This window comes from Babylonia areolata, chromosome 1 (assembly GCF_041734735.1).
Source record: "Babylonia areolata isolate BAREFJ2019XMU chromosome 1, ASM4173473v1, whole genome shotgun sequence".
Classification (NCBI taxonomy): domain Eukaryota; kingdom Metazoa; phylum Mollusca; class Gastropoda; order Neogastropoda; family Buccinidae; genus Babylonia; species Babylonia areolata.
In genome coordinates, this window is record NC_134876.1 from 58,923,218 (window position 1) to 58,936,458 (window position 13,241).

The following is a 13,241-nucleotide window of genomic DNA, read 5'->3' on the forward strand; positions in this document are numbered from 1 at the left end:
TGACATACGATACCTGATCATAATTATGTAAGGATTATAATGAAGACACGGGATTCCTGATTATATGTAAGGGGGATGTAACATAGAATGCTTGACATGTGTATGGGGATGGTAACATAGGATTATCAACCATAATATTGCAAGAGAATAGTGAGACAGGGTTCTTTAATCGTAATATGTAGAAGGACAGAAATCTAAGACTTTCGACCATATCATAAGGTTAAAGGTTAAAAACAAATCCCATAGCCTTTTACGTCCATCGGGGCAGTGAATTCATACCCACTATGTCTAGGGCTCGGCATGGGAAAGTGGGACCTAGTACTCTCCCTCCGCCGTTTTAACTCTTTCCATACGAACGGCGAAAGAGAAGACGTTAACAGCGTTTCACCCCAATTACCATCATCAAAGTATTGCAAGTGGAAGGCTCTCATACTGAAGAGGTGAATGTTGACAAAGAATACCACAATTCTGACGACGGAAGTTAAAGGTTGGGTCATTGAGACACCCACTGGACATCCGAGGGGTCTGTGTATAGGAGAAGAGAGGACTGGCCGTACTGAGTGAGTTAACCTTCCAGAAGCTAGTCAAGTACCCATTAATACCTGGGTGGAGTGAGGAAAAAAGTGCATTCCCCAAGGACACAACACCAGGCCGAAACGGGGGTTCGAAACCTGACCACTGGGTGAAAAGTTCAACGCCTTACCGATTCTGCCACTGGACCTCTTATATGTATGTATGTATGTGTTCTTCAGTACGACGTCTGTTCACTTCATGTGATTTTAAACGGAATGTATGTATGTATGCATGTATGTGTGTGTATGTACATAGGCAAATATAACATAGGCTGATACCTGACATCGTCGCCGTTTCCCCCCCCCCCCCCCCTGCTGCAAAACAAATGCGGGTACGAGGGTGAGGCCAGGCAATACAATGATCTTTCTGGGTCGTTGTGGTCATGTCGGCTGGGCAGTCAATGCACAATGACTGAGGTGGTTAGCAATACATTACCATCGTGTCTGTCTCCGTGTTACAGCAGACTGACATTGTCTGATGGAGTTAGGGGAATGGTCGGTACTTCTTCTTGTTCTTCTTCTCTTTCTTGTTCTCTTTCTTCTTCTTCTTCTTCCACTTCTTCTTCTTCTTTCCCTCCTTCCTTTTATTTAGTGGAAGTCGAGCTTGGAATAGTATGGGAAAGGACAGACATAGTTTGTGTGTGTGTGTGTGTGTGTGTGTGTGTGTGTGTGTGTGTTTTGTGGGGGGTTTTTCTGGACACTTGGACATAAACGAGGGGAGATACAATGCCTCGATGTAAACAGACTGTGAGGACCTTCTGCTCTGGTTAACTCCTTTACTGTCGCACACATGAGATCAGTGTGGTACGAATCTGAAGTGCAATGTGTGTGTGTGTGTGTGTGTGTGTGTGTGTGTGTGTGTGCGTGCTTTTAAGTGGTGCAATTGATTTTGCTGAAAAAGAGTAATATCATTCCAAGAGAAAGAAGTCCAGATTTTTTTCAGCTGTGACTTTACATCCTGACCTGTACTCAATGTTATATTTGGCTACAGCCTTCCACTGACGAGCATAGTTGTTAGCAGTGGTCAAGGTTTTTTGTTTGTTTGTTTTTTGTTTTTCTTTTGTTTTTGCTTTTGCTTCTGACATAATTTTCACTTATTTTCGTACAAAATTAATACTTTAAAATAAAACTTAAGCCAAACTGGGGCACAAGTCATATGTCTTCAGTCGTATATTCTAGTTGATACACCAACTTAGGTGATTGTTTTTTGACGGAATGTCTCTGAAACTATTTGTTAATTGGTATACTCCAGTTAGACGGATATTTTTACTTGAATGACTGTTATGCACAAGTTTTTATATTGATATTCACTTGTATGTATCCTAATTTCTACTGTATCTGTGTTTGTGTATGATTTTCGATTTATGTTCGGACCTTGTTATGTACTATCCCCCCCACCCACCCCCCCACCCAAATATTCCTTGTGACCCCGGTACACTTGGTAATAAAGACACATTCTATTCTATTCTGTTCTATTCTATTCTAGCTGGGTGTTTTAACTAGTATACCTCCTTATCTGGGAGGAGTTTTGATTAGTATATATTATTTGGTGGTTGACAGGTATGCCTCCTCCTTAGCTAGGTGTTAAACATGCATCTCTTCCTAAACTGGGTGTTTAACAAGTACATCTCTTCCAAACCTGGGTGTTCAACAGTTATATATTTTCCGGTCCAGATTTTCCTTAACTGGGTGTTTAACGGGTGTAACGCTTCTCCAGCTAGGTGTTTAGAAAGTATATGTTTTACTTAGCTGGGTGATTAACAGATACATATCTTCATTAGCTGAGTGTTTAACCGGTATACTTCTTCATTAACTGGATATTTAACCGATTCGCCTTTTCCTTAGCTGGGCGTTTGAATTGGTATGCATTCTTAGCTGTGTGTTTTAATTTGATTGGTTTACCTGTTTAGATGGCTGTCCCAGATAGTTCACTTCCACTGCTGGTTGTTTTAACTGTTACACCGCCTGGACTTGGTGCTTTTTTTTTTTGCTTTTTTTTAACATACATGGTTGAGTACTTTTTCAGTGTTATTCTTTGCCAGTTTCTATGCTGTTTGCTTTAGTTGGGTGTTTTAGACAGTACACCTGCTCAGTACACCTGAGTAGTGACTCAGATAGGTGTTTTGATTAATACAACATTTCAACTTGGTGTTCTAAGTGGTATACCTTCTTTGTGAGGTTTTCAAACGTCTGGTGGTTTCAACTGGAACACCTTTCATTTTGCATACGCAGCATGGTGTTTTAATTGAACTTCCTTAGCAAGGTTTTTTTTTAACTGCCAACCACTGTAACTGCGCGTTTTAATTGGTAAGCCTCACCTTCAGCTGAGAGTGCTAATTGGTGTGCTAATTGGCGGTGTATTGGCAATTGGCATTCCATCTTACCTTCCAGCGAAGTGAGTCCTCGGCCCTTTCGGGTGTGGGTGGTGGTGTGACCTTTGGAGGAGGGTCGTGGGGGATGTGCTGGGGGGGTCGAGGGGAGGGAGACAGCCCCAAGCAGTAGTGCTGGGCCGAGCCAGGGGACTAATGAAGCACGTGCCTCACGTGCTCACCCTCAAGGGGCAGCAGAGGTTGTCTTCTCTTTTGGCAGTTCCTTGCAGCTCGTGGCCGGCCAGCCGGAGCGGCAGACAGCGGCCTTGTATCGGTCGATAGAGTTAAACAAGAAGCGCTGGCGGCCAGTTAGTTGTGTGACAGACGGTTGAGATTTGTTCGGGCTGAAGCGACGGCTTGCCACCTTTGTTTCTCCCTGTTCTATTTCTGGATGGGGAGGAAATGGAACAGTTGTGCTTTCTCCCGTGCGTGACGTCGTGAATTTTTTTTTTTTTTTTTTCATTCGTTTACTTTCGTTTCCTTTCTCATCGCAGTGTTGTGGGTGAGGATGTATGGCCATGTGTTTTGTAGTCTGCATTACACGGGTGGTTAACTCTTCGCTCTGATTGTGTGGTCTCTTTTTTGGATAAGGATTCTGTGAATCATATGTGATTTATTGCGTAACACTTTTTTTTTTCTTATCACGAAAAATGATTTGTTTCACTCCCTCCAACTCTCGTTTTGCTGATATTGCGTAATTCTAAGATTATTCCTTTATTTAACGGTGTGAAGTTGTTTTTTTTAAGGCTTTTTGTTGCTGTTTTTTGTTGTTGTTGTTTTATCAAACCCGATTCTTTTTAACAGTGTCACTGTATCAGTTTTCCAGTGTTTACGTTTGAAGAATATTGCTGTCATACTGGTGGATCTCTTTTTTCTTCTTTTTATTTCTTTTTTTTTCCATTCGGACGATTGCTTCGACTCAATTAACTTGGTCGAGCTGAAGAATGCTATGCTTTTAATTTTTTTATGATACGTCCTGGTGTAAGATTGGTGCCGAAGTGTGTGATTTATTTTATTTCATTTCTTATGTTGGCTTTATGTCAAGTGTTATCCATGATTTAGCCATCTGTTCAGATACGTATTTAATGTTATCATAATTGGTCATCAGCGCACGGCGTCGTTCACACAAAACACGTGAAACGGGTTTTAAAAGCCAAGGGCTTCCTTGGCTTTAAGTGTGACAAGAACAGGGCAAGTTAGAAGAAAGAAGGATGCTGTTCCCAAGAAAGAAACTGTCTTTGAAAAATGATAAGAAGGTGCTGTATTTGCCGCGTGGGTGGGAAGAAGAACATAGATAAATAATGATACATAAAATTAGATAGTTGATTTGGCCATACAAACATAAGGCTTTGGGGAAAAAAATGATATGTACAATGAAAAGGTAAATCAGTTTCATTAATAACGATCCCACACACTCCTCGGAATATTGGTGACAATTACCAGAGCTTACAAAGTAGAATGTCGGAATACAGGTCGTTATTTCCAGAACGTACAGTCTCTGAGTACTTGAGACTGTGATTAGAGCTACAGTCCAGGAATAACTGTAACTATTTCAAGGGCGCAGTCAGCCTAACTACCACTCGGGACAACTTAGAATTCTCTCTCAAAAGTCTCGTTAACAATCGCCGGTGATAACAGTTGGATTTTTTTCTCTTTTTCCGAAAGGAAAAAAATAGATACTATCTTAACAGCACGTAACGCGCCATATTCACACACACAAACACACACACACGCGCGCGCGCGCGCGCACACACACACACACACACACACACACACACCACACACACACACACACACACACACACACACACACACACACTTTTCTTGTGAAAAGAAATATTTCAGCTCTATACGAACTTAGGGTAGGCTCTCAAGGTCTGATGAGCGGGTTGGGTGTGTGTGTAAATCAGGCATCTGGGGTGTAGTGTATATGGATAAGTCCGCACACTTTGGCACCTCCTTGAAACAGAAAATGAATTCACACTCAGACCCTGCACAGACCCTGTCCCCCGATGCTTTGAGTTTGAGTCAGTCAGTGAGCATTGACAACTGCAGATGGACCACACAGCAAGAAGAGACCAAACCTCAGCGCCAAAACCGACAGCAAGTAAAGCAGTTCTTTCTTCCCAGTCACAGGTGACGCAACACACACCATCCTTTTCCCCTCCACCCTTGTGTGTGACTGCGTCACGCGAGAATCTCGAACGAACGAAGATTTCCCTCTTGGTTGTTGCCAAGAGGGACATTTTCGTTCGGTCGAGATTCTCTTATTCTTGATGATACATATACTGGCAATGTCCACAAATTTTCCCCTCAAGACGGAGTGAGTAGTGTACACAACAAAGCGTAGACGTTCACTCCGTCAGTCACACAAAGGAGTGGAGGGGAAGAACTGTGTATATTGCCCAGTGGAGTGATGGCCTAGAGGTAACGCGTCCGCCTAGGAAGCGAGAGAGAATCTGAGCGCGCTGGTTCGAATCACGGCTCAGCCGCCGATATTTCTCACCCTCCACTAGACCTTGAGTGGTGGTCTGGACGCTAGTCATTCGGATGAGACGATAAACCGAGGTCCCGTGTGCAGCATGCACTTAGCGCACGTAAAAGAACCCACGGCAACAAAAGGGTAGTTCCTGGCAAAATTCTGTAGAAAAATCCACTTGGATAGGAAAAAGAATTAGAACTGCACGCAGGAATAAAATACAAAAAAATGGGTGGCGCTGTAGTATAGCGACGCGCTCTCCCTGGGGGAGAGCAGCCCGAATTTCACACAGAGAAATCTGTTGTGATAAAAAGAAATACAAATACTGATATAGTAAAACGTTTCCTTTACTCAGAATCGAAAGTTCGAATCCAACCTGTATACTACTGTGGGTCTCTCACACTACTTTTTTCTTCTTCAGCAAAATTGATACAGCAATGTCTCGGGTTGGACAGGTTGTGAGTGAACCAAGTTCACAGTTGTATTTAAGTTGCAAGGCCACAGGTGCCGACCGTGAAAAAAAAAGTTTTGTATGTCCGTCATAATCATCAAACATAGCCAAGTGAACACCTTGCGCCTGTTGGCTGTTTGTGACTCTGTGTGTGTGTGTGTGTGTGTGTGTGTGGACCAAGAAGGAAAAGTTGTTGCTCTTTGCTATAATCCCTTTTTTATACAGCAGATGTGGTGTAGCGAATACGGATCAGTCCACAGCTTCGACACCTCCTTCAAACTGAGATTATACCTAACCCTGAATTCTACGTGACCCATTTTGCCCCTGTTGGCTGTATGTGAATGTTTGTGTGAGACAACTTCGAGGAAAGCTATTGCACGTCCTCTGACATCACCAATCCTTCGTCATCTTATTGGCTGTATGTGACCGATGGTGTTGTAAGTGTGTTTGTGACAAACACGAGAAGAAAGGCTTTTGTTCATCGCTTTCCTCATCAACCCTTCGTGACCCCATTGGCTGTGCATGTGACCGAGTGTGTTGTGTATGCGTGACAACTAACAGGAGAAAGGCTTTTGTTCATCTCTAACTCGTCGCTTCACCCGATGTGATCCTGTTGGCTGTGTGTGTGACGACGAAGAGGGAAACTATTGTACGTCGCAACAACAACAACAACAAAAAAGAGAAGAAATTAAACAAACAAACAAACAACAACAATAAACAACAACAACAGCAAAAAAAATTCACCATTCCAACGTGACCGCCTCTCTGTGAACGCCTTTCTCTGTGTATGTGTGAGTGACCATGACTCTGACGTCTCTCTTGCTAGCGTCCTCGGCCACGGACGAGGTGAGGCGGGAGAATGAGGCTCTGAGCATGGAGCTGGAGGCGGCGCAGCGCGAGCACAAGAAGCTGCGGCAGGTGGTGGAGCAGCTGGCCAGGGACTACGATGACGCCAAGGAGCTGGACCCCGTCCGGAGGTACCAGAGACTGAAGGTGAAGGGGGTCCGGGTTCGATTCCCAGTTCAGGCTCTTGTGTGTGTGTGTGTGTGTGTGTGTGTGTGTGTGTGTGTGTGTGTGTGTGTGTGTGTGTGTTCGTTTCTTTGCTTTCTTTCGTTCTTTTTCTATTATATTCTTCTTCTCTTTGTTTATCAGTCAGTTGTGCACATGACTCTGTGTTTGTGAAGAAGTTATTTCTTTTCTTTATTTCTTTCCTTCTTTCTTACATATTCTTCATCTTTATCAGTCAATTGTGCAAATTACTCCATTTTTCTAAAGTGCTTATTTCTTTTTTCTTTCTTCCTTTCCTGCTTTCTTATATATTTTTTTTTCTTATCAAAACGAGTCCGTGTTTGTAAAGTGCTTTGGGCTTGGTCTCTGACCGAGGATAGGCGCTGTGGAAGCATTCATAATTATCATCATTAATCATTTGCCTTCCATGTCGCTTTCCTTTCATTTTCGTAACATTCTAATGTATTTATCTGTTTGTTTATGTGGTACCAGAGACTGAAGGTCAGCGTTGAGGTATGGGAGGGGGGTTTGAGAGGGAGGGGGGGGGGGGGGCTTGGTTTCAACAGGAATTACGCGTCAGCCATGAAAGCTTTCCATCTTGTTATAAAACTTAAACCTCCTTCTTCTGGTGTCATTTCTGAGAAGGAAATTAAAGCTTTCAAAAGCTTAACATCTTCGTGGTATTTTGTTGGTTTCTACACAATCCTTCTTTCCTTTCTTTCACTTGTCCATCTTCCTTTTTTCTTTGTGTTGCTTTGTACAATTTTACGTAATCTTCTTCCTCCCAACTTTCGTTTCTTTTGTGTGTTGTTTTGTAAACGTTTAATTAATGTTACTTTTCTTTCTTCCTTCTTTCCTTCCTTCCTCCTATCTTTTCTGTCTTTTTGTTTTCTTTGTGTTGTTTTGTAGAAGCCTTTCCTTCCTTCTGTCTTTCTTTTCTTTTCCTTTCTTTCTTTGGTCGTTTTGTGTGAAGTGCAGAATGTCGACCCACACCTCAGTAACAAATAAAGGATTTTGCTCTCTGCATTGTTTAATTACGTTCACTCGCGTATTTACTAATTAATGAACAGACGATGAGCCAGGCCTCTCCACAGACAGGAGTAGCTGAAGGCCTGTCGCTTATTTCATTCACACTCATTTCGTTGTTCGTTAATTCATTCGTTATTTCCTTCGTTCATTTGTTTATCTGTTCATTCATTCATCTGTTCGTTATCAAAACCATGCTACACATCTTCAACAAACAGTCGCGGGCACGCACACACACACACACACACACATACCCCCTCACCCCCAACCCCCTCCCCCTCACACACACACACACACACACACACACACACACACACACACACACACACACACACGCACACATACCTTGAGGCAGTCATTTTGGGCAGGACTAGAATGACACCACCTCACGTCCCAAATGACTCCAGGAGAGTAATTTCGGGGCCTGTAGTGCCAACCTATAACGACTCCCCATGGAGTCATTTAGGGCTTACTATAAATACACTGCACTCGTGTCTGTGTACAGTTAATCTGGTGGTTGCCCTTGATTGCAATGACTCATGATGGAGAGCTTTTAGGTCCAGGCCAGAAGTGTGTTGGGGGCTGCCCAAAATTAAATTGACTCATCAAGAAGAGCTTTTAGGTCCGATACAGAAGAGTGTTGGGGACTGCCCCAAAATAAATTGACTCATCATGGAGAGCTTTTAGGTCCAGGACAGGAGTGTGTTGGGGGCTGCCCAAAATTAAATTGACTCATCATAGAGAGCTTTTCGGTCCAGGGCAGGAGTGTTTTAGGGGCTGCCCAAAATTAAATTAACTCATCAAGAAGAGCTTTTCGGTCCAGGACAGAAGTTGTGTTGGGGGCTGCCTAAAATTTAAAAAAAATTGACTCATCATGGAGAGCTTTTCGGTCCAGGACAGGAGTGTGTTGGGGGCTGCCCAAAATTAGATTGACTCATCATGGAGAGCTTTTAGGTCCAGGACAGGAGTGTGTTGGGGGCTGCCCAAAATTAGATTGACTCATCGTGGAGAGCTTTTCGGTCCAGGACAGGAGTTGTGTTGGGGGCTGCCTAAAATTAAAAAAAAAATTGATTCATCATGGAGAGCTTTTCGGTCCAGGGCAGGAGTGTGTTTGGGGCTGCCCAAAATCAAATTGACTCATCATGGAGAGCTTTTAGCTCCAGGACAGAAGTTGTGTTGGGGGCTGTCCAAAATTCAATTGATTCATCAAAGAAATCATTTAGGTCCAAGACAGGAGTGTGTTGGGGGCTGCCCAAAATTGAATTGACTCATCAAAGAGATCATTTAGGCCCAGGACAGGAGTGTGTTGGGGTTGCGCAAAATTAGATTCACTCACCATGGGGAGCTTTTAGGTCCAAGACAGGAGTGTGTTGGGGGCTGCCCAAAATTGAATTGACTCATCATGGAGCGCTTCAAGGTCCAGGACAGATGAGTGTTGGGGGCTGCCCAAAATTGAATTGACTCATCATGGAGAGCTTTTAGGTCCAGTGCAGGAGTGTATTGGGGGCTGCCCAAAATTAAATTGACTCTCATCATGGAGAGTATTTAGGTCCAGGGTAAGTGTGAGTTGGGGGCTGCCCAAAATTAAATCAACTCATCAAAGAGAGCTTTAAGTCAGAAGTGTGCTGTGGGCTGCCAAAAAATAGAGTGTTCAGTTGCTTGTGTTGTGGTGTGTGTGTGTGTGTGTGTGTGTGTGTGTGTGTGTGTGTGTGTGTGTGTGTTGGCCTGTATACGTGTAGGTGTGTGCGCAAGCACGCGCGTGTTAACGTGTGTGTGTGTGTGTGTGTGTGTGTGTGTGTGTGTGTGTGTGTGTGATGTCGCAATAAACAGTGTTTCGAAAGAGGCTGTGAATTAGGGAATTAGGTTTTCCTTTTAAAGTTCATTTCTGTTCTCCCCATCCTCTCTCTCTGTCTCTATCTTCCTTCTTTGAATTGTAGCCCAAGGCCCAAACACATCGAACTTCCTGAGTTCTCTCTCTCTCTCTCTCTCTCTCTCTCTTTCTCTCTCCAGGGCTGAGTGGAAAATGCAAATAGTTAATATCTCATTATCTCGGCGAAATAAAATTTCGTTTCGTTTTGTTTCCAATCCTCTCTCTCTCTCTCTCTCTCTCTCTCTCTCTCTCTCTCTCAACCTGTTCGTTTCTTAAGGGGGGAAAAGACTGAGGTTGCTTTTATTCCTCTTTTTTTCTTTCCCTCAAGCCTTCATCGTTCATAAAGTAAAAGACAAAAAAAACGGATGCATTGCAGAATTGCCAGTGCTTTCAAGACAAGACTGCTGCTAACAAATGTACAAAATGTACGGGAAAACCATTTGCAGACACCCAGGCTTTGACACACAACCAACAGACCTGTATGGATATGGTGAACAGTTCTGTGCGGCGCCCCAAAGACTTTTCACAGAGTTTAGAGAGAGCAAAAAGAAGACAAGCATCCCTATCTTGTACCTTTTGGGTGCCACAGTACGTAACACGAACGTACATAGTGACGTCACTGATGATGTCATCAGAAGAAGGGAAATAACTCTGGAAGGCTGAAGATTCACACAGTTTATCTAGAGTGGTATATCTCCAGACGATTTTCTCAGTTTTAGGCTGATTGTTTTGGATATTGTTTTATAATTTGATACGCGACTTTCTATACTGTTTTCCCCCGGCACTGAATGGGTTTATCCCGTGCTTAAACTGGCAACCAGTGGAGAAATTTGAAGCCATGTCATGTATGATCACGTTCTTTGGCTTTGAGGACGAGACCAAAAACTGAATCCAGGACACGTGTTGGTCCCTAAATAAAGAAGTTGAGGAGAACCCCTTCAAACGAACAAATACATGACAGCCGTCCAGCTTCAAGACGACAAACAGGGAGACGAAAGTCTTTTGTTGTGAATCAACAGCAGAGGGACTTGTGAATCAGATGGACATGACCTGGTACGTTATCGGAACAAAGAGACACACGGTGTCAATTTGTGAGTGGACTTGTAAGCCACCCACGTACCTACACGAACTGAACGTGCACAATTCCCGCTATTGTCGATTGCGACAAGCCACAGCCGTCTGTTCGCAAATCAGCCCATTTTTTTTTTCCAAGAGAGGTTTCTATTGGAAACAAACAAAGGGGTCTAGCAATAACAGAGAAGTGGACCGGTAGTCTTTTGATTAATTGATTAAAGGACGGAAATTACCTTGAAGAAAATAAACAAGAGGACGAGTTTTGATTGAGCGTTGTGATGATTCAAGAAGGGTTTGTTTGTTGTTGTTGTTTGTTTTTTTTATAGCAGAATGCATATTAACATTTGTGAGCATCCTTTCAATCAGTAAGGTGTTAGAATAGTTCCTTCCCCCATAATCCCACCCACGCACATTGGCACCACATGTATGTCTTCTGGTATTCACAGACTTTACAAACAGTTAAGGACCACTTCGTAAAAGTATGTATGCTTTTATAAAATGTTAACAAAATTCCAGTATATAATGATTCAAATTAATTACACAGATTGCATGCTATGGCCTCCACTGAATACACTGACGGCTGTTTGAGGCGCGCGTGCATTATGAACAGCCTGAAACTGCGTTTAAGAAATCAAAGTTTCAGCCAGACAATGTAAGCTGTTCAGTGGTTTATAAATGATTGCTCTGGTTTTCCATTATAAAATCTGGTTATCATTTCAACATTCACCCCAAGAGGAAACTGTGAGTTTTCAAATGGTCTTTAACTTTTTGAGAATTCTCTATAGAATGAGAGTGTTGTGCGTAGCGCACGCTCTCTGTGTGATAATAAATAATTTCGTTTCTGACATTTCAACAACAACAAAAATTCCCAAACTTGACGATTTCCCTAACCACCTTTTTCGTTTTAGAATTTCGTGCTTCGGGGTATCTGGCAGATCTAATTAGCATCATCGCTGAAAAAACAATGTTTGGAAGGTCTGCTGATTAGCCTGTAATTGTGCTGTCGTGTATTCTCGACTTGTCCTTACCATTCAAACACACACACACTCTCTCTCTCTCTCTCTGTCTCTCTCTGTCTCTCTGTCTCTCTCTCTCTCTGTCTCTCTCTCTCTCTCTCTCACACACACACACACACACACACACACACACACACACACACACACACACACACACACGCACGCACACACACACACACACACACACACACACACACACACACACACACACACAAACACACACACATGCGCGCGCGAGTCCACAGCCATCAATTTGCAGGTGACTGCCTTTTTTTTCCTCCCAAAAGAGAGGGATCAAGATTTTCGAAGGAGACAAAGACACGGACACAATAATGCGGGGACGGAAATTATCCACAAGAATTTTTTTGTTTGTTTGTTGACATGTTTAAGCATTATTCAGTCTTAACTGATTACAAAATTCCTTCAGTAGAGTGTCGTAACTGCTGAAAGCCCGACAAATAATGATAATAATAATTATGATAATAATGAAAAGAGTGGTGATGATAAATGAAGGCTTTTATAGCGCTGTGCCCCCATCTCAGATGGGGCACACTGCGCTTTACAACAAAATATACAAATTTAAGAATAAGTGAAATTAACGTATGGACAAAAAATAAAACAAAACACACAGACACACACACAGACACACACACAGACACACACACACACACACACACACACACACACACACACGCACGCACGCACGCACGCACGCACGCACGCACACGAACACACACACACAGAGGCAATATCATAGTCTCACATCACATAGGCCCAAATCGCAGCAAAATAAATATATCATTCACCACAGTCAGAATATAAACCAAGGAACCAGGTATCACAAAAAAAATACACCAAAAAAAAACACCCCGCAGATGACATACAGTTTAACATAAAAGAGCACATTCATTCAACAATCAGATAAGGCGGCGTTGTACTAAACAACTAAAAAGCGCCAACACTGATATCTTTGCAATCTTATACTCAGAAGCAAGGTGCCGAGGCAGAATCCAGTTTGGCGTTGGACTTCTGATCCAGTGTCCACCAGTGATCCAGGTCCCGTTTCGGCATGGTGTTGTGTCCTTGGGAAAGGTGCTTTACTCGAATCCTCACAATAGCCATTTGTGAACGGAAAGCCTGACTTCGGTTAGGAATGATAAAAGGGCGAAAGGAGAGGGTTGGGCCCCGCCTTCCTATGCCGATCCTTTGACACAGTGATTATGAATTCACTGCCCAGATGCCCCGAAAAAAGGTCATGGGACCTTCAGTCTTTAACTTCAAAACGTGTGTGACCTTGGAGCCAGAAGAAGATGATCACAGAACTCGGCTTTGACCACTGGTCAAATTAAGAAACGTGAGTCCCGAAAAAAGTGCTT

The 13,241-nt window shown here is 43.1% G+C and overlaps 1 protein-coding gene across 5 annotated transcripts in view; it reads left to right on the forward strand.

The window, feature by feature from the left end:
* The window catches only part of LOC143284639 (uncharacterized), an 86,758-nt gene that overhangs the window by 57,982 nt on the left and 15,535 nt on the right, over positions 1–13,241 (forward strand). For all 5 annotated transcript variants that reach the window (XM_076591526.1, XM_076591534.1, XM_076591544.1 and 2 more), the window contains one exon: positions 6,698–6,864. In XM_076591526.1, the coding sequence (XP_076447641.1) occupies positions 6,698–6,864 (167 nt within the window). The remainder of the gene's footprint in view (positions 1–6,697; positions 6,865–13,241) is intronic.